Genomic DNA, 27,263 nt, shown 5'->3' with positions numbered 1-27,263 from the left:
GAATTTGTTCAGGTTGTGGTACTTGGCAGTTTTCCAAATCACATGCTATTTTTACAGCAGTTCTTCTAGAAGAGACTTCTCTTGCTTTTTATGGTGAGGCTTTTATCACACATTATCCTTTTCTTTTCATAGTCAGAAAACTAGAACCTGCTTGCTTTCATTTTTCTTCATTCACAAAAAGATCTCATATACAACCATCTAAGAAGCCTTGTGTAACTTCAAAATAATAGGATGAAAGCTATGACTACTTTCTATAAGTAAATGATTTATGCAGATATATATATAAAACTAATCCTTGCTGTATTTTTTTGCACTGAAACTGAAGCCTGCAGCTGAAGCAGCATTAAGTGCTGAAGCTTTGGACAGCTTACAAGCTAGGAAACCTTTCCCGGACTGCATAACTTACGGCTGCAGGAGTTGAGTTGCTCCTGCTTGAATGATTCCCTATTAAAAACCCTCCCAAAATATATAAGACATAGAATGTCAAGGAGAAGGAAGCCACTATATATATATATATATATATATATATATATGTATATGTATATGTATGAGAGACATGCATAACACCACCTCTGTTTTTTCAAGGCAAACTACTGAATTCTAATACCTACCCTGCTACTGATTTACTCTATGACCTCAGGCAATTCATTTAACCTTTCTCTGTGTTTATTCAAGAGAGACAGTACTAATTTATATCTCACGAGTACTAAGGAGCAATTAATTACTGAATTTCAAAGTTCTGTGTAAGTCATATATATAATTATCATAAAATTAAGGAGATGGTGTGTGCACATTCCAAACATGGCAGGAATTGGAACTGCTTTGAAATAGTGGGATTTTATAGGAAGGAATTTGAAATGTATCCAGAAAATGTACATGAAATATTGGTGCCAGTGAAAGGATTTTTTCACTTTTTATATTCTTATATTCTTGCTCCACATCAAATTTGCTCAATGTGCCCCCCATAATTTCTTCATTCCCAAAGGCAGGAGCAGAGAAGCTGATCCTTCCCATCTGTCCCTGCCCCCCATTGCTGGATCCATGTAGAAAGTATAACAGAATCATTAAGTGAAAATTAAAATAGCGTAGAAGTTCAAAGCATGCTTTCTTGAAAGTTAACCCCTTCAAAAATCAATAAAATATATTTAGGACTGGAACATTGGAATACACTACTTTTCTTTCAGAGTTCTAGTAAAGCCCATCCTACCTCTGAAACACACTTTTACCCATCTGTTTACCCCTCTGCTATTTTTTCCAATATTACCATTGTTCCGAGTATTACACTTAACATTGTCTTTGTGCTGTGTTCATTATCTGAAATATAACTATGTATATATAAAACAGAATCCATCAAATTCTGAAGCATATCTGGAGACAGGCAGAGAAATAGCAGGGAATTGTGAGAAAATGTGCAGGTGGCAGAACCTACTGGACACCTTTCTCTGTCCTTTGTTTATTTTTGCTTGTCTTACTTCTTTAATTTTCCATAGGGGATGAGATAGGGAGAACCAGGGACAATTAGCTACGAAGGAGAGGTAAGCTAAGCCATGTAAGAGAGGGTCATTCACAGTTCTTGCTTCTTTGTGTGTGCCAAGGATTCCCTCCAACTCTTCAAAATTCTTTAGAAATCCTGTGAAATTTAGCATCAGTTTGATTTTGAAAAGAGTTTACCAATATTTGCAAGGTTAGCCATTTGCAAGGTTAGACAAAAAGCACTACGTAATTTTTAAAAAAGTGGGAGAATGTGAAACGGATGGATCTATAACCTAGGCTCAGAGCTTTTGAATGCTTTGCTTTTAAACATGTGGGTTTTAATTTCAGTGCCTTAAAACAAGTTGGTTCTACCAACTTTTTTCTTTGAGAGGCTCCTGATTTTTAACTACATGGCAAGCAGGTATATTATAGTCTTTTTCGTACTGGGTATAGCTGTTCAACTGGGGAATAGTCCAGATAGGTGAGAATTTCACTTAAGATAGGAATTTACCAAAATCTGCAAAGTTCATATTCAGAAACTGGATAAAATGGAAACTTTTGAAAAAACAAAAACTAACAAAAAGAATGTGAAAAATAGTATAGAAGAATTGTTCCATTTTTAGTGACTTCTCACTTAGGGATGCTGGAGAATTTATTTCTGTTTCTGCATTTTTAAATGAACTGACCTACTTGTAATTTGTGGACTACTGCACAGATTAGAACATAGCTATCCTGATGCTAATGAGTGCAGTAACTATAGGACAACTGCACTGATTTTCCATGCAAGCAACATGATGCTGAAGGTGTTACAATGAAGAAATGGAGCAAGAAATGCTGACATTCAACCTGGTTTACAAAAAGAAAGAGGCTTTCAAGATATCACAAAGATGCATTGGCTACAGAACCACAGCACAGAATTTCAGATCAGTCTGTGCTCTGTAGGCTAAAGGAAAGCCTTTGACAATGGATGAGAAGAAATGATGGATGGTTCTGAAAGAAATGGAAGTGTCTCAGCACTTAATTGTCCTGATGAATAGCCTGTACCATGGACAGGAAGCTACTGTTAGGACAGAATATAGAGAAGCAGAATGGTTTTCTACCGGCAAAGGTGTCAGATAAAGGTGGATTTTATTCCCTCTCTGTTCAGTCTGAATGCAGAACATACCATAAGGAAAGCAGGATTAGGATCCAAAGAAGGAGGAGTGAAAATTGACAGAAGAAGCATTGATGATGATGTAGATGATAAGCTGCAGTCTTGCTTTTGCACCTCCTTTTACTTTCATCACAAATTGTTTCAGTTCATTGTTGCTTTCTGCCAATAATGTGGTATCATCTGCCTGATCAAAAATGGACAGAACTGAATTTCTCATGCAACTGAACTAAACATAGGAATACTTGTCAAGTTTAATTTCTAGTACCACCCACTGAAATGTATTTGCATTTTTTTATGCTGTACACTCAGTTGTGGAGTAAACTGTTATAACAGTTAGGTCCACTAATGTAAAGGCCTCATGTGGCATACAATATGACAAGGACAAGGTTTTAGAAAGTGTGGTGCTTTAGTTGTCATTGAGTTGGCTAGGAATGATGGGAGTTGCATTCCAACAACACCTGGACAGCCACAAGTTCCTTACTCCTGCCATATGAGATCCTTCTCTAAGTATCCTAGGGGTAAGGTAAAGATGTTGCTTCTTTCAGTGCTGTAAGATAGAAGCAAAGTAAGATGTATTTCAGCATGGATAAGAAATGATCAGCATCATTAGAATCTGTTGGAAGCTTGGGTAACTCAAAATTAAAACTGTGTAACTCAGATTGCTGAGTTCAAAGTGGAGACTTACATTGTAGGGAGAAATTTTAAGAACTATGACCATTAAGCATGAGCTGATGTCAACATTGTCATATGTTGGTGGACTAATCTGGTCTTACCTATTATTTATTTATTTATAAAATTGTATGCTGTCCAATTACTTATGTCTCTGGATGGCTTACAGCATAAATAAATTGACGACCCACTCTGGCTGCAAGTTAATAAAATGCAATAATAAAATGCAATATTAAAACATATTAAAATATTGATTAAATAAAAAGTTCTTAACCTGGCACGAAAAACATATAATGACGGCGCCAGCCAGACCTCTTCGGGGAGTGCATTCCATAGTCTGGGTGCCACCACAGAGAAGGCCCTCCTCCGGGTACTCTGTCTTCTAACATCTTTCACAGAGGGTTCCCAGAGGAGGGCTTCTGTTGCCGATCTCGGGAGGCGGGAGGGCAAATTGGTAACTATTTGTTTCTGGCATGAAACAGATGAATAGATTCTTGACTGTTTTAACTTCCATGTTAATAAATGAATTGACTAACAGTCACCAAATGAAAATTTTGGAAGCATCCTCAGGACGGACTCAGAGATTTTGCTTTCTTTAGCCGTGAGGAAAACTATGATAGAATCCTGGAATCAAATTTTCTAATATGAAGAACAAACACTATTCTTTCTCGATATGTGTGTGTGTGTATGTCCATAGATATTGTACCTCTAATCTTCAAAAAAACATGTACAGAGTGAGTAACTGTTTCCCCAATTTACAAATAGAGAGTTAACATCTAAATTCACGATTTATTTGAGAATTAACCCCAAGTCACAATTCATCATCTGACCTTATAGGACAACACTGACCTTAACATTCCTTTTATACAGAGTTATATCACATAATGAAGTCATATTCAGGTTCACCTGGCAGTGGCAAAAACATGCTGAATATCAAATACAGACTTCCATTTTTTTGGTGGAGCATTACAAGTGATTGTAATGGTATTTGGCAGTATTGGCATTTATGATGTGACTTCTTATCTGGTTTCTTTTCAGGTAGATTCGTATAGACAAGCATAAATTATGAATATTAGTTCAGAAATGAGATATGCAGGTATATACTAATGTACAAACCAATTAAGGATACAAAAATGTGGTGGGAAAACTATAGATGATATTTCTGAGAAGTTTTTTTAAATTATTTGGGAAAGTATACTGGTGACCAGTTTGAATATTCAACTTCCAGTGGGAGTTTCACTGAAAAGCTGGTGTGAAAGCTGGACAGGAAAAATAGTGATGAATTTGAAATATGGTGCTGGAGGATTGCTTTGCAAATACTAGACTGACAGACAAAATAAGTGCATCCTAGATCAAATCAAACCGGCACTTTCCTTGGAAGCAAAAATGGTGAAACTTTGGGCATATTATACGTTGGGCATGTCATGAGAAGGCAAGACTCACTAGAGAAGACAATATTGGAACATAAAGTTGAAGGCAGAAAAAGAAAAGGAAGACCAATTATGAGATGGGTCAAATCCATAAAAGGAAAACAGCCTTGAATTTACAAGAGCTGAACAGGGCTGTCAATGATAGGACATTTTGAAGGGCATTCATTTATAGAGTTGCAAAAAGTTGGAGATGACTGAACAGCACATAACCACAACTGTGGGTGTTGCCATGGTTTGTCATGTTCAAAAATGGGCAGTGGGGGTTGTTTCAGGCTTATAGTACTCTCAGTTAACCCATGGTCTCTTGTAGGGTCTATCTCCACAACAGAAATCTCTCTACATTGATTACTAAAGCAGCTTGGCTATGAAATATCCTGCCTCGTGCACATACTTAAACATTATGCCACACCAGATATGATTATATTGAAGAAGAAAAAATCACATATAAATTCATGGACTATTCATTGAGCAAGGCTATGTATATGAAGAAAAAAGAAGGAATAATAATTTATAATAAGGGGGCACTGGAGATTTCACATATGTTGTTCTTAATAGGGACACTTACTGAACCCACATAGTTTCTGCAAACCTTTTTGGGTCTCATTAGCTTCAAAGAAAAACACTGGTAAAAATGATCTCATGCTGTCATATGTTTTGATTGCTCAATTAAGATATGCCCTGCGTGGATTTTTACTCTGTTTACCTTATGACATTGAGAAGCAATTAAATTCTTTCAGCCTAGAGAGGTGTTTGGTTAAACAACTTGTTAAAGAATCAGGACTTGGGGGATTTCTATAGCGTAAACAAGGAAGGGATGGAACTTAAAAGGTATAGACCTTGGAAAGAATGTTTGGAGCTGAATTCAAACTTATGGACAGGAGTTTTTAATGGACAGTCTTTTCAATATCAGTACATATTGGCCAAGAGACATTCCCTAATCATACCAATGAAAATACCAGTATATCAATTGTTTAAATAAAATGAAAGCAAACATAGGACAAACATTCTTTCTGTTACATTCCTTCTTTTCCTTCCATTACAAACCTTGTGGAATTCTATGACAAGGTTTCAAGGTGGCTAGGCGGAGAGGACACCGTGAATGTGCTTTATCTGGATTTCAGCAAGGCCTTTGACAAAATACTACATGATATCGTGGTTGAGAAATTGAGGAGTTTTGGGATAGACCAATGTACTGTCCAATGAATTAGGGCATGGTTGATGGACCGAAAGCAGGAGGTAACTATTAGTGGGGAATCATCAGGATGGTGGCTGGTGATGAGTGGGGTCCCCCAGGGCTCAGTCCTTGGACTGATCCTGTTCAATCTTTTCATCAATGATCCAGAAGAGGGGGTGACCAGTCTGCTGATCAGATTCACAGATGATACTAAAATGGGGGTGGTGGCCACAACTAAGGAATAGGTACTCTGGATCCAGAAGGATCTGGACAGACTTTGGAAGTGGGCAGGGGACAACAGGATGGTATTCAATACAGATAAGTGCAAGGTCTTGCACTTGGACATAGGAATGGGTGTCATAAGCACAGGATAGGGGACAAGTGGCTGGAGAGCAGCCCTTGTGAAAGGGATCTCGGTACTGGTTGACTGCAGGCTAAATATGAGTCAGCAGTGTGACGCGGTGGTCAAGAAGGCAAACACCACCTTTGGTTGCATAGTCAGAAGCATGGCTTATAGATTTAGAGAGGTATTACTGCCACTTTATATGACTCTGGTGCACCCACAACTGGAGCATTGTGTCCGGTTCTAGGGCCCACATTAGAGGAAGGATATAGCCAGGTTGGAATCAGTGCAGTGTAGGGCCACAAAGATGGTGGCTGAATTGTAGGGAAAGCTGTATGAGGTGAGACTGAGGGAACTGGGTCTTTTCAGCCTGGAGAAGAGGAGACTCAGAGAGGATCTGTTGGTGACATATACTTACGTGAGGAGGTGTCACATGGAGGTGGGTAGAGGCCTGTTTTCCCTTGTGGAGGAAGGCAGAATGTGTTCCAATGAAGCAAAACTCATGGAACCAAGGTTCAATTTGGATGCCAGGAAGTACTTCCTGACAGTTAGGAGCCCAGGGGTATGGAATGGGCTTCCATGAGAGGTGGTTGAAGCCATCGGTGAGGGTGTTCAAGGATAGGCTGGACATGCACATGGTAGACATGTCATGAGCAGAGCCAGCTGGAGCTGGGGGTCAGACTAGATGGCCAGGAAGACCCCTTCTGACTCACTCTGTTTCTATTGTTAAAGTGTCCATTGTTACTATATTGCTACACATAAACAAGTTTCAGAATTGGATGAATAATGACCAGTTTCTCTGAAAAGACCATGTTGAATTTTCCCCCCTTCCTAGTGATATTTATAAGCTGTACCTTTATGCATCAAAATGAAATTCCAGATTTCCTTTCTCTGTAAATGGAATGTAGGAGTGACCATCACTTTCCATGTTCTTGCCAACACTACTCTTGCCTCCTTTAATGTAAGGGCAATCAGTACTACATGTTCTTGCCTAACTTGCCCTTTTATTGTCCTCAGAAACATTATTTTAGGATTTGATTGGACCTCATATTCCAAAATATCCCTAATATCTTGGGCTATATCCAATCCAGAAAGAAAGGAAGGAAGAAAGGAAGGGAAGGGAAGGGAAGGGAAGGGAAGGGAAGGGAAGGGAAGGGAAGGGAATTGAAATACATTCCCACCATATATGGGCAAATGTACTATTTGCCCTTCCACATATCCATCATAAATTATTTAATTTCAAACACTTTGCAATATACAGTATCTTCAATTCTGGATCATGCTTAGAAATCTTGAGATTCTAATCCAATTGTAAGAACAGCTAACTAATCCATCAACTCAAATATGATTTTCAAAATTGTTTTCAAGAAACATTAAAAAAGAAAAGCACAAGAAATGCTTAAATTACATATAAAACAAAGTGGGTACAATCCAACCAAAGACCCATTTAAAATGCCCATTTCAGTTCAAATTCTTGAACTGAAGAATCTCTATGGAATCTGAACATTATTGTTCTCAGTGGAGAAAAACATTGGGAAATAATCTAGGTTGGTTTAAGAAATAGTAATCAAATTATTTTTTAGAAGGTGGAATCTATTGTTTGGCAAGAAATATTAAAGGGGAAATAAAAGTTTCAGAATACTTTCTGAAATTCACCTGTAGCAAAAAAGACATGGGAGAGTGGGTGTGTTTGACCGTAAGTGAAGAAAGAAAAGCAAAGAAGCTATCTTTGTTGTAAACTGTCCTGAGACATTTTATCGGAAAGCGCGGGATAGAAATGTTTTAAATAAATAAATAAAACCCCTTATTTGTACACATTCAGATCATAGGATGGCCAGTAGTTGGGTGTGTGTACCTGTTACATTTCTGTACTGCTTATTGGCCTAATCTCTGTGGGTCATTAAAGCATGATTTTGGATAGATTCAGATGCCTGCATTCATCAAAACTTATAAATGACTAAAATTATTTAGGGAAACACATGTAAGATTTATCAATACTTAAAAGAATTCACCAAGTGAGATCTTCATTTCTTCCCCTTTCTTTGTACTTATGCATACAATTTTGGACAGACAAAAATGTTTTCCCAAGCAGATTCTGTAGCTGATTCCTTGATGCATCTGCTACTATGAATTGAAAATTCAGTTAGAAGTAGAAACGCTCTTTCCCTGAGAGTTTGATCTCTACTGACCAGAGCTGTGACAAGAGTGTCCAAAACCCCTAATACACTTCAAATCCATATATAAGTCTAGATAAATTGCTGTGTCCACAGCCATTCAAGCTGCACCTATGTCCATATAGCCATTTCTGACAACACTGGTATTGCATACTCCTGTTGGTCATACCATGATCTGAATCTATTATAACCCTTTGTCTTGTCCCTCAACCCATCTCAAGTACTCACAACTGTTCTAATCACTCATCATTGAATGCTCATTATGGTGCAAATGAATGAGTTCCCCAAACTTGTAAATAAAGCTTCAAAAATCCCATTTGTAATATACAATTCTATGCCAACCCTTTAATGAAATACTTCACATCAGTTATGTTATATGCTTACCAATTGGTGATTATGAGGTGGTCTAGTTTCATTTATGTCCCTAACTCCAAAAATAAGTGTCATCCTTCTGAAAAAAATGTAATTTCGTCTAATTCTAGAAAAACTTGAAAATTCTCTAACTTCTTTAGCATCCTGTTTCTGTACCTTGCATTTGACAATCTCTGTTTTGTGCTGGGAACATGCATTTATCCAGTCAATGTCAGAATAATTAACTCATTAATACAACACTTCATTTTGATGCCTCCCTGATTTGATTTTCCATCTCAAGATTATTCTCAGCGTTCTGGTCTAGGGAAAAACAGTAAGTTACTTTTACCAAATTGCTTTTGGAAACTGGTATTGTCACCTGCAACTCTTCAGTTTAAGAGCTGCTTTACCACCTTTTTATGTTATGGTTGTGTTCCTGTTCAACTGGAACCATCCCTCTAATACAGGCTGTGCTTCCCCCCAGATATTCTCTATTGCCTAAAAAATCTAAATCTCTCCTCCCTATACTGCTATCTCATCCACCCACTGACTGGATGAGATAGCCATGCTTGGAACAAATAACATTTCAAATAAAGCTACCTTGGTAGTGCTGACTTTCAGCCTGCAGCTTAGCAACCTTAATTTCACTTTTGAGGCTCTTCAACTACATTTTCCTATGTAATTGGTACAACATAGACCACTACCACTAGAAAGCTAGCTATAGATAGCACATGATATTGGGAAGCTTCACACGAGGCAGGCAATTTACTATGTGGTGCACATGTGCATCATGAACCCAAATTCTCTTTCTAATGACTGAGTTTTCTGTGACCACAAATCTTCACACCTAGAGGCACATCCTTGAGGTAAGAGTGTATTTGTCCATCATGAAAGGAATGGGTCCTTCTAAGGGATCATTTCCCTCTTCTTTAGAATTACCACCTTCCCTGTGATCCCAAGAATTGAGCCCTAGCTGTTAGGTTCATTTAATGGTTTCTAGTTTGTTGACCTGGAATCCCAAGTTACTTAATAAATTAAAGCAGATAATTCATTTATACTTACGTATTTATAGTTATTGAGAAAAAGGTGAGGAAAAATGAACATGTTGCTAAACTCAGACAGGTGCATTCATAATTTGTGTGCTAAAAGACACCCTCCCCACATTAAACTGGATGCTCTGTCACCAGGGCTGAGAGACTTTGTGAGTTGGGCTCTCTTACAAGTTGGTCCAGTTATGTATCTTAAGCTGCCTTGCCCCAACTGCTGTGGCTGATCTGATTAGAAAGCTTCATTTAAAAGCATGTAAGAGAACAATAATGAATGGGTGATTGAGGGGGCACTGGATAATACATAGGATTTTAAGAAAAGCATTTCAGTTCCCTTGGGAAGGGAAGAGGATGAGCCATGCAGCCTGGTTTGCTATACACCTTTTCACTCAGTTTTGTTTCTGTTGGTGTTTAAGCAAAAAGGAAAGTTGGACTTATTGTGTAGTGATGGTTCTGGTCCACAAGGGATGGAGCAGGCAGGAAATGATAACTCCCACTCCTATGGAAAGCAGGCCAATCAGTTGAAACTTGTGTCTACCTGGAGTGGGAGGAAGCCATTTCAGTTGACAATCTTGCTTCGGTTTTATGGAAGGAACTTTGAAAAAGTGACACATTAGCTGACAATAGATAATACTGGGTTTTTTTGTAGTGGGTGGGCTGGAAGGTTTTAAATTGTATTTTATTGTATTTGTTTTAGTGACTCCACGTCTGGCTGCTGCTTTTATGGTGTTGCCTGGGGAGCATGTGAGCAACACCATTGGGGTGGTGTTGGGCAAGGGAAGATACGGTATTGGGGGATTAACATGTCGGCATAGAAGAAGGAGGGACAGATGGTTGATCTGTTCCCCCTTCTGGTTATTCCTCCAACTGGAAGGTTCCAGGTAAGCTTATCAACTGCCCCTCGGGCCTGACGGTGCTGCTGCTTAATGCCAGGTCGGTCCATAATAAAACATCCCTCATCCACGACTTAATTGTGGATGAGGGGGTCGACCTGGTTTGCATTACAGAGACCTGCGGGGGGGGGGGATGTGACCCTCTCTCAACTGTGCCCACCCGGGTATCTAGTCCAGCACCAGTAATGTCCTGAGGGGAGGGGAGGGGGTCGCTTTAATTCACCAAGCCTCTATTTCTCTCACGGGGCTTCCTGTTCCCTCGAGACCAGGCCTAGAGTGCTTATACCTGGTGCTGGGCAATTGAGACAGATTGGGGATTCTGCTGGTGTACTGTGCACCCGTCTGCCCATCAGACTCCCTGCCTGAGCTGACAGAGATCGTTTCAGACCTGGTGTTGAAGACCCCCCAGGATGTTGGTCCTTAGGAACTTCAATCTCCATGTCGAGACTGTTCTGACCAGGGCAACTCAGGACTTCATGGCCTCCATGACGGCCATGGGGCTGTCTCAACATGTCATAGGCCTAACCCATGAACGTGGTCGCACGCTGGACCTGGTTTTCTTGATGGGGCAGGAAGAGGGTGATTTGAGGGTGAGGAATTTGCATCTGACTCCCTTGTCATGGTCAGATCACTTCGTCATGAGGTTTGAGCCTGGAGCTGGCCTTTCCCTCTGTAAGGGTGTGGACCCTATTGTGATGGTCCGTCCTCGGAGCCAGATGGATCCAGATGGATTCCTGAGGGCTCTGGGGGATTTTCCGGTTGATAAAGCTGGCGCTCCTGTTGATGCTCTGGTTGAACTGTGGAATGGGGAAATGGCCAGAGTGATTGACATGATCACCCCTAAGCATCCTCTCCTGCCAAGCAGAGCCGGTCCATCCCCATGGTATAGAGCTGCCAGGTTGCTGACAGGGACGGGGCGTTATGCTCATATGACTCCAGTCCTCCGTCAGCTTCACTGGCTTCCCATTGAAGCCTGGGCCCAATTCAAGGTGTTGATTGTGACCTATAAAGCCCTAAACGGCTTGGGTCCTGGCTACCTGAACGAGCGCTTACGTCCGTATATGCCTGACTGCCCTTTGAGATCTGCGGGAGAGTCCCTTCTCCGGGAACCCTCCATGAAAGAAATTAGGAGAGTAAGTACCCAGAGGAGGGCTTTCTCTGCGGTGGCGCCCAACCTATGGAATTCACTTCCCAAAGAGGTCCGCCTGGCACCGTCGTTACTGGTTTTTCGGCGCCAGGTAACGACCTTTTTATTTAAACATCATTTTAATTGTTAAAATATATGATCTGGCCAGGGCAACTTCTTCTTCCTTCTCTTTTCTCCTCCTATATTATTTATTTACTTATTTTATACTGATAATTTTAATTTTATATTGTTATGTTCATAACAGTGTATTTTTTGTATTTTTGTATTTAATGGTAATTTATTATGTTCTATTGTATTTCAATGTATTTTATTGTGTTGTAAGCCGCCCCGAGGCTTCGGCAAGGGGCGGCATAGAAATGTTATAATAATAATAATAATAATAATAATAATAATAATAATAATAATAATGGTATACATCTGAATTACAGGTAGTGAAGTGGGTTGGGAGACGACTAGAGCATAGGTGGAGGAAATCATGGGATGAATCTGACCAAACATGCTTACATGCTCATTATCGAGCCTATGCTGAGGCGGTGAGGGCAGCGGTGAAGAAATTCTTCTCCACTTCCATTGCCTCCTCACAGTGCCGTCCAGAGGAGCTTTTTCGAGTGGTACATGGGCTGATACACCCCGGCCCTAAGAAAGATCCTGTACCACCATCGATGGCCCACTGTGACAACTTTGCCCAGCACTTCAAGGAGAAAATTGCTCAGATTCGTCACGAGCTGGACTCCACAACTGATTCAGATCCCTTAGGGAAGACACCAATGACCCCGTCTGGTCAGGTATTAATGGATGAATTTCATCCATTAATTTACTTGGACCAGTATGTCTTACCACCTGCTTTTCGACCCTTGCCCTTTGTGGCTGCTGACCAAAGCCAAACACAGGATTGGTTCCTGGATCCTGGAGGTTATTAACGCCTCTTTAAGGGATGGCCGGGTGCCCGCTCCTTTAAAGGAAGCGGTAATCAGGCCTGTCCTAAAGAAGGCGTCTCTGAATCCAGAGATGGCTGCCAATTATAGACCCGTGGCCGACATCCCATTTTTGGGCAAGGTGTTGGAACGGGTGGTGGCTGGACAACTCCAGGTACCCTTGGATGAAACTGATTATCTGGACCCATTTCAGTCTGGCTTCAGACCCGGGTACGGTACTGAATCTGCCTTGGTTGCCCTGTATGATGACCTGTGCAGGGAGAGAGACAGAGGGAGTGTATCCCTGTTGGTTCTCCTGGACCTCTCAGAGGCTTTTGATACCATCGACCATGGTATCCTTCTGGATAGGCTGGTGTGATTGGAAGTAGGAGGCACTGCTTGGTAGTGGTTCCACTCCTACCTTGACAGACGATTCCAGAAGGTGGTGCTGGGACTTTGGCTCTGCGCCATGGCAACTTTGCCATGGAGTACCACAGGGTTCCATTCTGTCCCCCTTGCTATTTAACATCTACATAAAACCGCTGGAAGAGGTCATCAGGAGGTTTGGGCTACAGAGTTATCAGTATGCTGATTACACCCAGCTCTACCTCTCTTTTTCAACTAACTCAGGTGAGGCAGTGGCTGTCCTGAACTGGTGCCTGGCCAAGGTAATGGGCTGGATGAAGGCCAATAAACTGAAGCTCAGTGCAGATAAGAAGGAGGTTCTGTTGGTGGGTGATTTGAGCTCCTGGGTATAGGTGACTTGAGCCTTGCCCTGGGCGGGGTTGCACTCCCTTTAAAGGACAGGGTCCACAGCCTGGGAATGCTCCTCAACCCAGAGCTGTCCTTGGAAGCCCAAGTGACAGTGGTAGCGAGGAGCCCTTTCCTTCAGCTTTGGCTAATCTATCAGCTACGTCCCTACCTGGAGGAGAACAGTGACACATGCATTGGTTTGGATTACTGTAACGCGCTCTACGTGGGGCTGCCCTTGAAGACAGTCCGGATATTTCAGATGGTTCAAAATAGAGCTGCCAGGATGCTGTCGGGGACTGAGTGTTATTCTCATATAACCCCAGTCCTCTATCAGCTCCAATGGCTTCCCATCGAAGTTCGGGCTCAATTCAAGGTGCTGGTTATTATGTATAAAGCCCTAAATGGCTTGGGACCAGGATACCTAAAGGGAACTCCTTTTTCCCTATTTGCCCTCCCGCCCCCTGAAATCAGCAACAGAAGCCCTCCTTCGGGAACCCTCTGTGAAAGATGTTAGGAGACAGAGTACCCATAGGAGGGCCTTCTCTGCGGTGGCACCCTGACTATGGAATGCACTCCCCAGAGAGGTCTGCCTGGCACCGTCATTATACGTGTTTCGGCGCCAGGTTGAGACCTTTTTATTTAATCAATATTTTAATATGTTTTAATATTGAATTTTATTATTGTATTTTATTAACTTGCAGCCAGAGTGGGTCATCAATTTATTTATGCTGTAAGCCATCCAGAGACATAAGTAATTGGATGGCATACAAATTTTATAAATAAATATATTAGAGGCATTTCCAGCAGAGTCTCCAGATAGTTATAGAATGTCAGTGCAGGAATGCAAGCACGCAGCTCAATGCAGATCAACAACCTATACATAGCCATGTACAGAACCCCAATATCAGTGGGATTTTCTGCTCCATCCCTCACTCACCAGAATGCTGCTTTGGTGGTTAATTCAGCTTTCCATTCTCAGTCAGAGAAGGAGTGCAGTAGGTAGAAAAGAGGTCTTCCAAAGCAGTGTTTTTTTCATGGGTGGCCTCTGTTACAATGAGACTTGAATCATGTATCAGGTAAGGCTGTGATCTCTCTTCTCTGCAATTCTTTTTCCAAGGAAGCTCTACAGATGCAAAGGTCTTCCTCCCTTATAGTATTTCCATATGAAAGTTCATTTTTAACATGGGGAAATTGAGTAAGCTGAGAATATCTCTAAAGTCCAAGTAAATCCTGTGTTTTTCAAAGAAAACCTACTCTGTGGAAGAAGAGACAGATATCAAGCACTGTGAGTTTTAGGCAATAACATTTGGGAATTCCTTAAAGTCACCCAATTGTTTGTGTGGAAAATTTCTCCAATGACCATAAATATTGAATGCTCCTCCCTGCTAGAGAATAGTGAAGTTCCTGTAATCCTTGCTAGCTAAAGGATTAGTTAGCTAGTTGGCAAGGAAAGAAGCTAATGAAGGGCTTGGTAGACTTTTCCTTTTATCTTGGGAAAAGAGGAAGAAACTGTTTCTTGCCATTGATCCTATTATAGTAGCATAAAATACTTCTTTAAAAGGAATACTTGCCAAAAAAAGAGTAAAAAACAAATCCTAGTGTACCTCAGACTCGAAGTATGCAATCCATATGTTACAAGCTGTACATTTAGTCTGCTAATACTTGTTGACAGGCTGAATAGAGAATCATCTGGTACCCATTGTCATGTGCAGTGGACTTTACTTTCTTGCCTGAGCTTTTCACAGACAAGTTCTGCTGAAGGGCATGTTTCAGGAGTTTCTTATGCCAAAGTCTTGAAAATCTGGCAAAAGAAAGTGTGACCATTCTATCGTAAGGCTGAGTTTTATCCACATCGATGGGAGTAGAATTTCAGGAAGGAACCTATGTAGTTGCAAGGCTATCCAAAAGGGATCATTTTAACTCCTCATAGCCACTATTTGTAAAGTTAGCTCTAGAGGAGCTAACAGGTTCTTCTGCAGCTTCTTCAGAAATTCTTTCACAGGCATCTCCTTAAACAGAGCAAACAGCTTCTTTTGTTCTAGTGACCTCAGAGAAAAAAGGCAGAAGAATCCTCCACTAGGAGGTTATTCTTTTGTATTTACCCAGAGAGACATTGCCCCTTCTTTTTCTTAGGGGTTTCTGTGCATACAAAACAGGAAAAGAACATTCTAGAAGCCTTGGGTTTTGTCACCATTGAGATTCTCATCAACCACTTGGAAAATAAACTGAAGCTCAATCCAGACAAGACGGAGGTCCTGTTGGTTGGCGGTTCGGGCTTCGGAGAAGGTGAATTGAACCTTGTCCTGAACGGGGTTGCACTCCCTTCTAGGGACAAGGTCCGCAGCTTGGGAGTGCTCCTCGACCCGGAGCTTTCACTTGAAGCTCAGGTGACAACAGCGGCGAGGAGCACTTTCCTCCAGCTTCGGCTGATTCATCAGCTGCGTCCCTACCTGGAGTACGACTGCCTTGCAACAGTGACTCATGCGCTGGTGACTTCCTGTCTTGACTTCTGTAACGCACTCTACGTGGGGCTACCCTTGAAGACGGTCCGGATACTTCAATTGGTTCAGAATAGAGCTACCAGGCTGCTGACGGGGACTGGACGTTATGTTCATATGACTCCAGTTCTCCGTCAGCTTCACTGGCTCCCCATTGAAGTCCGGGCCCAATTCAAGGTGTTGGTAATGACCTGTAAAGCCCTAAACGGCTTGGGTCCTGGTTACCTGAAGGAGCGCTTACATCCATATATGCCCAGTCGCCCCCTGAGATCGGCGGGAGAGGCCCTTCTCCGGGAGCCCTCCGTGAGAGAAATTAGGAGGGTGGCTACTCAGAGGAGGGCTTTCTCAGCGGTGGCACCTAAGTTATGGAATGCGCTCCCCAGAGAGGTCCGCCTGGCGCCGTCGTTATTTGTTTTTCGGCGCCAGGCAAAGACCTTTTTATTTAAGCAACATTTTAAATGTTAATACTACTGAATTTTATCTGGCCAGGGCGGCTTATTTTATATTGTGTGTTTTAAATTATTATGACTATTTTATATGTATATTTTAACTTATGTGGTTTTATTTATTGTTGTAAGCCGCCCCGAGGCTTCGGCAAATGGGGCGGCATAAAAATGTTTAAATAAATAAATAAATAAATAGATTGCTTTTAAAACAGGCTTGCAAAAACTCTGTTTCTATTAGATTTCTCTGCTGAATAGGATTTAGCACCCTACTGTAAGTTTGGAACCAACCTTGGTACCTTTTCAACATGAGATCAAGACTGTCCTCTATGTCAGGGCTTTTAATTAGGTGTATCTTATATTGCCAACTCCTGAGCAGATCTTGTGACTTATTCTGAGTAAACTATTGTAGCTTTTAAAAAATACAGCTTTAAATTTTTGTATTGTGTTTTATTATGTTTTACTGTAGTGTATTTTATTGTATCTTCATTGTATTTTATTTGTTGCTGCAAACTGCCCAGGGAGCTTTGGCAATTGGGAAGTATAGAAATATAAATTATTATTATTATACCCTGTAAATCCCCTTTTCACTGGGCCAGTAGTGGTTCCCCTTCATCAAAGGTAAACTTTGGAAAGTCTAAGGATCAAGGGAGATGATAATTTTGGTTTGTATAGCACAGTGGTTCTGCAGAGTTTCAGGCAAAGGTTTTTCCCAGCCCTATCTGGAGATGGCATGGATTTATCCTCAGATCTGCTTGAAAATAATGTGCTCAATCAGAGCACGGCCTTTACTGTTGTGGTGCCCAATTGCAAATTAAGGAAGCTTTTATTGGTCACCTTTGTGTATAGTTCATACATCAAGATAAAACCAGTTTTTGTATTTCTGTTGCTTGCTAGTGCTTGGTTGGTTTATTTTGTTTTAAATAATGTTAGGCTGCTGCTGCTTTGAATTAGCATTATAGAATTAGTTTTCCCATTTTTATGCTTTATGTATTCTTGATACATCGCCTTGAGCAATTTCGTTAGAAGGGATGGCGACTCATAGTTCAGCAATGTAGGATGATTTTTGATATAAATGTATTGAATCAGATTGATATTGCCATTACATTTCTTTCTGTTATACATGCATATTAAATCTATGAAGTATGAGATAAAGAGAATCCCTCCCCCAAATTTGGTGTATTCTCTTTCCTTTTCTATCATGATCTTTGTCATGAATGGCTCGATGTTGGCCATTTTCTATTCCTGTTATGATCTTTGCAACATGAATAAGAAATTGGAATGCTAATGCCTAATAGATAGCATTGCAGGTCTGCTTGGTACTATACTGTACTACTGTGACCTTTGCAATATTATGTATTCTGATTGGCTGTCCATTTCACCTCTTTCCCACAAGTTAATAAGGCTGTAAAAAGGAAAGAACTTGAAATGGCCAGCCAGTCAAATTACAGAATATTGAAAAGGTCAAAACAGTACAGCTCACAGGGAAAAAAAAAATTACAGGAATATATGAGGCATTAAAATTCTTGTGACAATGATTATAAGAAGAATGGGAAAGGATACCCATTTGTGTTATTTCAGTCTAGTGAACCCCATAGGATGATGGGCCCAGGACAGCATTAATTCATGCACCAGTGAGCCATAAGATTTTTATGCACCTATTTACATAGGTATTGAAGAAAAAAGATGCATAACTGATTTGCAACATTTTTTAACAATTCCTTTGCATTTACATCCTCATTCACAAAAGGGGTACTAGAAAAAAGCTTGCAATAAGTGCTCATAATAACACCCTTCAGAGGCTTTTTCCTCTTAAATGTAATCAGATGAACTGTCAGTTATCCTTTAAATTCTGTACATAATTTTGTATAGAAGATGTTGGAATAAATTGGCAGACATAATCACTAAGCAGCATCTTCCTATATGACATAATCAGTATAATCAGTTACCTTAGAAATTATCTGAGTTTTCCTGGAAAAAAAAGGAAGAGGGAAATTGGGTAATTTCTCTAAGCCAATCGACAGCGTAGAAAAATTCCCTGACAGCTCTCATTTTATCAAAAGATCTACCAACGCTCGCCACAATTTAAATGCATCTCCCTTTCCCTTTCACTTACCTGGCAAGTGTTGGCAAAAAAAGGTAGCAGTGGGTAGGCAGGGAGAATAGAAAATGGGCACTTGTCTCTTTCCATCACCATCCACCCTTTGGCCATGTACCAGTGTACCAGTGGGGGAAATGGTTTTCCAGTGGAATTATGTGATTCATACATTGAAGGATAGATGCACTGTTTGGAATGTGAACATTCCTCCCAAAGTCCTTACTTTTCCATATTTTACTCAAACATGCCATACTTCTGTCTGAAGTTAGGAAAAGAGAGATTTGTTCTTAAGTATGAATCTTTTGAGTCAGGGACACAAAGATAATGCAACCTTTAGTGATTCTAGCAGTTCTCATCTTGGAAAATTGTTTAAAATCCTTTCTAACCTATTATTTCTTAATTTGGGTTAGTTAGTTGATTTTATTGCATATAACCACAGGCTCTTATATGGTTGGTTAATTTGTGGAATTCCAGTTTTACAAACTGAATTTGCGGGAATTACCTCCCTGCCATCCATTTATACCAGCCCATTATCCAATGGGAGAAGTTTTTCATTCAGGTAAAATATCCTTCCGTCTGCTGTCAGAAACAAGGTTTTGATTTATAAGTAAGAACATTTTTTTTCTTTTTGCTTATATTTTAATAAGATTTGGAAATCATTAAAGCTTTTCTGTCCTCATTGGTATTATGGTTTATCTCTAAAAAGCAGTTGTCTGCATGTTATCTTTGTCTATGGAAAAATATAAATTTAATCTCCTCATGTATTGCATTTAACCTCTACTGATCCTTTTTCACCCAAGTCCCATCCACCAATTACTACTCAGTGCAAGTTCATTATTTCTGCCTCTAATAAGGTACATAAAATGATACCTTGACTCCTATTTGAAAAGTGCAGTGAAGTGATTTGTTTTCTTAAAAAGAAAAAAAAAAGATACAAGCCTTTCAGTATCTGTAGCTTATGCATTACCCACCTCTGCTCACACAGCAGGGGATATGATAGCCTGCAGACTTTCCTGGATTATGATACATCTCCTTTGTGAACCTCCTTGTGCAGAACAAGCCCCTAAATACACTCGAGTCAAGAGGTCATTTATTTTTCACCCTCCTCTTCTCAGCAGGAATTGTGAGTCTATGAGATAAAAGTATTTAAAAAAAGAAAGAAAAAAGAAGTTGCATGATCTACAGGTTGTATAAGGGACAGAAAACCTGCCTTCATCTCCTCGCTTCATTGCTCTCTATGGCATTTCCCTGTCAGTTTATTAGTGCTACTTACACAGCCTGCTCTTGGTGAGCACAATGGGAGGCTGGCCCAGGCTGTCAAAGGGGACAGCCTACCCAAAAGTTCACATATTTTGGACCTCTACTTCAAAGGAAAACCTTAGTTGGGGGGTGTGCAACTTTTGTTCTCTGTGGATTTCTTGACATGTTACTGTGATGATATAATTAATGGAAAGCAGTAGAAGATGAAGGGGAGTCACCTTTGCATTCTGGCATTTCCTTAACATTTGTACTAGTGTAGCAAGTTCTGCCACTGTCTGTAGAAAGGAATTCACCAGCCCCTTATCTTTGTAAGTGGTTTACCTGTCATTTTATACCCCAATCCTAAGGCACAGAAAACTGTTGGCTAAAGGAGGCATTTACCCCTTTACCATTTACCCCTTTCAATAATCACAGAGTGATCAGAAAAGATGGAGCAAGGAGAATGAAATCACATTTCCCAACCTTCATGTTGTTGCTAGAGCAAATCCCAAAGTGGAACAGGAAATAGAAGCTAATCAAGAAGTTACTTTGATGTCTTGAAACAGAAAGGTTTAATACCCTGTTTTTGTTATTTAGGAAAACAAAATGTTTCATTGGTGTGATAGTTAATTGTAGTTAGATACAATGTATAATTTAAATTTTGATCCAGTTTTAGGTGAAAAAACCAGTATGATTTTTTTCAGTATTGTCTTCATGTGCAATTTATAACTGGTGTCAAAATTATGTAGTGCTTGAAATCCATTTCATATTTATCTAGGGTGATATGTGAAATCTACATCAGTTTGTTTTTTACCAGAATGCACTCAGTTTATATCTTCCAGATCTGAACGCAGAGACAATTGCAACCTGTGGGGAAAGTTTGTGAAAGTCCGTGTTTACAGTGTGATTCCTGGACACTGCTCCCCCACAAATGGGTTTCATAACATTTATTTGAAAATTGCATGCCTTTGAAACATGCAGACAGACATATTTTAATCAATGGGGGAAACATGCGTACATTTCAAAAGTGAGCACAATTAATGCATGCATGTGCATTAAAAATGTGCATGAATTTTCATGCAACCTAAAGCGCCTCCCTAGCATGAAAACTGATTCAGGCATAAGTTGCAGTGAGTGTCAAGGCACTCAAACAAACCTAGGCAAAGTTGGGGCTGCTCACTTTTTTGCACATCCCTACCTGTTTGTATTAGGACTGATTCATTTCACCATCTCTTCCTGTGGCTGCTTTCTCATTGTCAGTGAAAGCTGTTTATCCCAACTCAACAACCTGAAGCAAACTGCATTGTATTCGTGGTAGCCATGAATTGCACATGCTGACAGTTTGGCTTGTTGTTGTTGTTGTTGTTGTTAAATAAGGGATGGCAAGAATAGGGCTTTAATATATCAGACATGCAGATAGAGTGTTAAAACGTGGAATGGAGGTTGGAGAGCTGAAAGATAAATGATAGTGATGTCTTTTACAAATGACATAACATATGAGGCTGTCTAAGAGATCTCCACCACAAAACCAGTAAGTCCAGGGTCTAAACATGTCTAGCGGTACCTCTGCTTCCAAAGCAGTCAACCAGATGTTTCTTGGGATGCCCATTAAGAAAGGCATGAGGACCACAGCTTTGTCTAGCTTCTATTCCTCAACAACTTGGAATATTGAATCTCGAGGTGAGACAGCCTATCTCTATCATGATTAGCAGCAACCAAGTGCTTTCTGTTTGACAAAATTGTCCAATCGTCTTATAAAGTCAAACTTCTGAAGGCAGTGTTTGTGCATGTTAGTCCTGAAATAAGGATTAGCAGCTCAGTACTTTCTGCAGGTTCTTTGTGATCCCAGGGACTGGTCCTAGAGGAAGCCATTGGCTTGTGTTTTTACAGATACATCTCACTGATAGGAGCTGACTGCAAGGGGGTTGATGAGCATATTCTCACTGACCATTTTGTCAGGAAAGAGACCCCCTCCCCATACATAAATAGTTGTCTTGGCGTAACACTGTTGTGCGGAAGAGACACAACTGCCCTTGAAATTTGCCAGCTTCCCAAGCTATTGCTCATACAGCCATGAGGCACGTTCTTGTTGTCAAACTGCTGAGTTTAGAATTGCAAGTCAGGTGGGCAGAAGGACACATATGAAAAATGGAAAGAGGAATGCACTACCCACTTATACTCACAAATAGGATCCAAGCTGAGGCAGGCTAGTCAGGAATGCCATCGAATGATATGAAATGCTTATCAGTGTCGCACTTTCTTTCAGGCTGAACCAATGTGGCTGCATTTTCCAGCCCACTGAAAGTCAAGTTTATGCAGTGAAAAGTGGCAAAGCTGCATACGGCGTGTCACTCCCAGCATGAGTAATTTGAGGACCTTCTTAAAGGGTGGGGGAGATTTTCCTAGCATTTTAGCTGCCAGTATTGCAACTAAACCTTTGTTCTGTGTAAAATTCCTGTTGGGAAATCTGTCACCATCTCCTGCTTGAATTTGGCAGTGAGCAATTTGAACTCCAGCACTGTCTAACTCATTATAAATGTGCAAGTTCATTTTTGAGGGGAGCTGAATAAAATGGTTATGTAATTACATACTTCTCATAATTATTGAGTAATTATATACTTTTCATAATTGCCAAGTAATCATTCTGCTATAACTAGAACTTAATGTTACAACTAATTATATAATTACTGTGTATTAATGTTGTTATCTAGACAACAGAACAAAGTGTTTCTTTGCTGATAGCTTTTCTAAGCATCATTTTAAAACATAAAAACTAACATTGTTGTGTGACTGAAAGCAGATTTCACAAATTAAAAACACCATGGAAAATATTACTTCTTTGCTATGTATATCCTTTAAATAGAAAGAAAAAGTTATTGCTCCCATTCTTTTTCATGGGAAATTGGATTTAAGAAAATATAATGCACAAAAATATGAGTTTAGTAGGATTTAGTAATCATTAAATATATGATTTTGTGTTTCCCTTCTTCCTTCATTCTGAAGCACCTCAGCTAGACAGCTGAAAATGGCCAAATAGCTGAAATACATGGTAGGAACTACAAGGAGATGGAGTTCAGATTATTGTTTTTAGTCCTGTCATTAGAGACTGGTTCAAAATTTCTTGTCCTTAGTCCCTTCTTTGTAAAGCATTTCTGTGCTTAGTTAATATTTTCTCCTGTATCTTGGTTTCTGCTCCAGCCTAATCATTATCATAACCCTCCTTTAAATCTTTCAGCTTGTCAACAGCTCTGCTGAATGTGATCTCCAGATTGGTTTCACTAAGTTTGCACTGGTGTTGTGCAGGCCATTACTAACAAAGATGTACAGAAATGCTGTTAGTATTATAAGAATCCTTTGCTTACTTCAAAATGATTTGATTGTTTCATCTTAGCAGGAATGTTTAAATCTTCCTTGAATTTTGCTTTATGTAAAACTTGGGTCAACAAACATCTGACTAAAATGCATAGCTAGTATATAATATGTTTGTAGTCCTTCCTGGTTTTGTGTTATACACAAATATACAAATTTTGGTTAAGTGTGTCTACTTCTTAATCTAGTTCATTAATAACTATAATGAACAGGGCCAGAATGTTCCCTGAGTTACTCAGTTCTGTCACTGGTTACCTCTGGTAGATTTGCAGTCTGGTTTATTATAACACTTCATGGTTTTTTGACTAGTAACACAGTCATCTTATAGTGTTTACATGACCAGCCTATGGTACTCACCAACCCTACCTCTTTTCTGAATGATTCATTGATTGTTGCAATTATTTTCCAGCTTTTTTTCTCATGCAAGGAATGTAAGGGAGCTTACATGGTATTCTTCCTATTCCTTTTATCATACAACCATATGCGGGAGGCTGGGCCAAGAATCAGTATCTGGTCCAAAGTCACCTAGCAAGCTGCATGGCTGAGTGCAGATTAGAACCTTGCACTTCGAGATTCTGGCCCAGTCCTCTAACCTACTCTCTTTCTAGCATCCTGTTTGTATCCATGACTTTACCTTGAACAAAAATAATAACTGGCTGTTTTGGTACAGGGGAACTCTTTTACAACAGAAGAAATGTTTATTTATTTATTTATTATTTATTTATTAAAACATTTTTATGCCACCCCATTCGCCGAAGCCTTGGGGCGGCTCACAACATTAAATTAAAATACAAACATTAAGTTATAACATTAAGTTAAAATGTTTGTAAGATGCAAACATTAAGTTAAAATATAAAAAAAAGTTCACTCTTTGCTATCTTTCTCTTCCAGTGAATGGTGATTATGTTATTTTAAATGGGACACGAATTTTACATACCAATAAAGAAGCAAATGTGTGGGTGTCGATTGGAGGACTGGTCCCATTTTCAAACTACACAGTAGAAGTTAATGCTTCCAATAGCCAAGGCTATGTGATCAGTGATCCTGTAACCATTGCCATACCTCCTGGGGGTAAGTATCATGATATACTTTGTACATGTCATGAGGACAGCATGTAAGAACACAGACATTCTCTTGTAAGCATTTTATGACCACAGTTTCAATATCTGAAGGTGGAGTGTAAGCGTACTGTCTCTTACCCTCATTCTCCTATCTAAAAGGAATGCATATTAAGCTGTACTGCATAGAGTTGACCAGAAGAGAGGAAAGCATAAGCACAGCTTTGTAGTTTCCCAACCCTCATGTTGCAGCTTGGGATAAATTTTCATGGTTATATCTGGGAGACCTGCAGTGCTTCAGCGCTAGTAGGATCCAACTCTTTCTTCACTGTGGTCTCTGTGCATCACACACGTATGGATGCTGCACCTGCACAGTTCCTGTTACCAGGATGATTTTACAGCTTTAACAGTTTTGGCGGGAACTCTGCACCCCCCTCCCCTGAAGTATAAATGGGTAGAGTTCTGCTTGCAACTGCCATTCACTGTGCCTCAGGCTCTTTTGCTTATCTCGTTGCCTTTTTTCCTCGATAGCTTTCAGTTTGATTGCCTTCTTTCACTTTCTTCCTCAATTTTTCACAATCACTACTTCCATTCCCTAGTTTGTTCATTTCCCTACCGGACCTCTTATAACTTCCCTCCCCAATCCTATCTCCCCCCCCCCCCCGAAAATAATCCCCTCTATCATTTTCTTACCTGATCGACTATATCTCTCTCTGATATAATGAGCTACTCTCTAAGCACAGTAGGTTTCATGCATAATTTTTGAAAGCTCAGACACTGAGTTCACATGACATAACTACCCATTATGAGTAACTAACCATATTTAGTTGTTTCTTGTGAATCTGAAGAGTCGCTTATTTGTGGTCAAGAAGCCACCCTGACAACTTATGCCTTTTTCTTGGTTTTGTTGTACTCACAATGGGCTTTTGCATCAGTGAAACCCAGATTCAGGCTAGACACCGGGACAAACTTCCTAACTGTCAGAGCAATAGGACAGAGGAACTAGTTGCCAAGAGAGGTTGTGGGCTCTCCCACATTAGAGACATTCAAGGTGAAACTGGACAGTCATCTGTGTGGGTTGGTTTGACTTGGCATCCTGCACCAGCAGGGAGTTGGACCTGGTGGCCTTCTTGACCCCTTCTGACCCTACTATTCTATGAATCTATGCATCATTGTGGGTACATGGACGCAGTAAGCAATTTGCTCATCCAAAAGCAGCAACCCCCCCCCCCCCCATTGCCACTCCTGTCAAGCTCATCCAGGCCACTGCCAGTGACAGCCACCCAACCAGATGGCACAGTGGAGAAAATGTCACTGGCTTGCCCTGATACAATCATGGCCTTTTCCTCTTTAAACTCTATTTTGAAAAGGAAGCCTGAGTTTTCATGATGCCTATCAAAACTGACAGCTTCTAAAAACTGAGTATCTTAGGCTTAACACACCTAGAAGCTTTTCAGGAAAAAGGCTAGAACATTGCGAACAGTCAGGTCAAACCAAAAATATGAGGATCTTGCAATAAAGGGAATGATCCGCTTACTACCCCCTTTTGCACATAAAGATCCCTGGCATCTTTGCTTTTCTTTCACAGCTTACTTTTGACAGCTGTCAAGACAGCACAAATTTAAAAAAATAAACCCATTTACAGCGTGTGTAGGTTAGTGTCCATTCTAGTGCCACCTGCATTTTGACAGAAGATGCAGTCTTGGGGCATTGCTGAGCTATTCCATTTCAGATCTCTTCAAGTATGCACCTCTATGCTTGCACAAGACAGACACACACAGAGAGAGAAACACAGACACACACTTCTTGTGTTTATGATAAAAGATGGAAAATCAGGAACAGCCCCTCCAATGTGTTGAGTATGTGGTTTATTTGTGTAAAAAATGTTACATTTTCATCAGAGACAGAAAGACTCACCAGGAAAAAGGAGAATATTTTTAAAGACAGGCATATATTTATGCCAATTTATTCTAGGAATTATGCTATAGTTTCTTCCATCATTTGATTGTTGTTGATTACAATTAGGAAATTTATAGCTTTGAAATGATCTTTTTTATGACCTTGTGGTACTTTAAAAGCAATACCTCATTGATTAAATAGGTTTTAGTTCATGCTTCCTTTTACTTAATGATCTGAAAACATATTATCCTGATTTACACATAAAATCATGCTGAAAAGCATGTGGCATTCACTAAACTATGTGTGTTTAAGTAGAATTAAATTAGCACTGAAAGTTATTAAAGAAATCTCCCATCCCATTGTCCAGTGGACTGTGATTCATCCTGAAATGAGTAACAAACGAACCAGCACATATGAGAAAAGCACTGATATATAGGACAATCTTTAATACATATTTACTTTTCCATTATATTTTACTATAATAATTTTGTATAAGTACATTAAATCTTCAGGTCCTAGTGCCACATTTTAAATTAAATAGTAAACTGTAGCACTCTGTTGTAATCAGTTGATAAGAGGAATTTATTAGAAATGAAAAAGATTTGAAGAATTGTAGTTTGAGTCCAGTTTTTGAAGACGTTTGACTGTGTGGTTATTCTCTTTTGAAAGGAAACATTCTTCACTAAAGTCTATCCTTTTAGTCCTGTTCCAACATTAATGACATTGTATAACGCTGGCCATGAAGTTGCACTCCCATCTGGGCTGTGACCTTGAATTACAGGGAGAAAGGTGCTAAAGATTACACGAACTCAGATCACAGTGCTATTGGCATTTGTATACTGGTGTTTGTATATTGAAACAACATGCAATGATTACAATATTGTCTGCAACCATTTGGGTCATCCAGAAGTCTTTATTGGAGACCAATGGTGATGACTCCACTGGTATTCTTGACCATCATAGTTCAAAAGATTTAACACAGTCTCTCAGCATGCATTCTCTGGCAGTATCAAATGGCTGGTTACTCCTTCAATCTGTTCACCCTTCTCCTACAACAGCAAAAACTGGAAATAAGCCAAGAGTATACCCTTGACATGTTTTAGGTGGGTAAAGCATCCTGATACATTTTTAGAATATAA

The 27,263-nt window shown here is 39.9% G+C and overlaps 1 protein-coding gene across 1 annotated transcript in view; it reads left to right on the top strand.

Annotated features, from left to right (window-relative positions):
* The window catches only part of USH2A (usherin), a 579,889-nt gene that overhangs the window by 292,910 nt on the left and 259,716 nt on the right, over positions 1-27,263 (top strand). Inside the window, exon 37 of the mRNA XM_044449731.1 lies at positions 24,059-24,238. Coding sequence (XP_044305666.1) covers positions 24,059-24,238 — 180 coding nt within the window. The remainder of the gene's footprint in view (positions 1-24,058; positions 24,239-27,263) is intronic.

The sequence above is a fragment of the Varanus komodoensis genome, unplaced genomic scaffold (assembly GCF_004798865.1).
Source record: "Varanus komodoensis strain SLA01 unplaced genomic scaffold, ASM479886v1 scaffold1, whole genome shotgun sequence".
Classification (NCBI taxonomy): Eukaryota; Metazoa; Chordata; class Lepidosauria; order Squamata; family Varanidae; genus Varanus; species Varanus komodoensis.
Note: the sequence above shows the minus strand (reverse complement) of the source record. Positions and strands in the feature narration are given on the sequence as shown.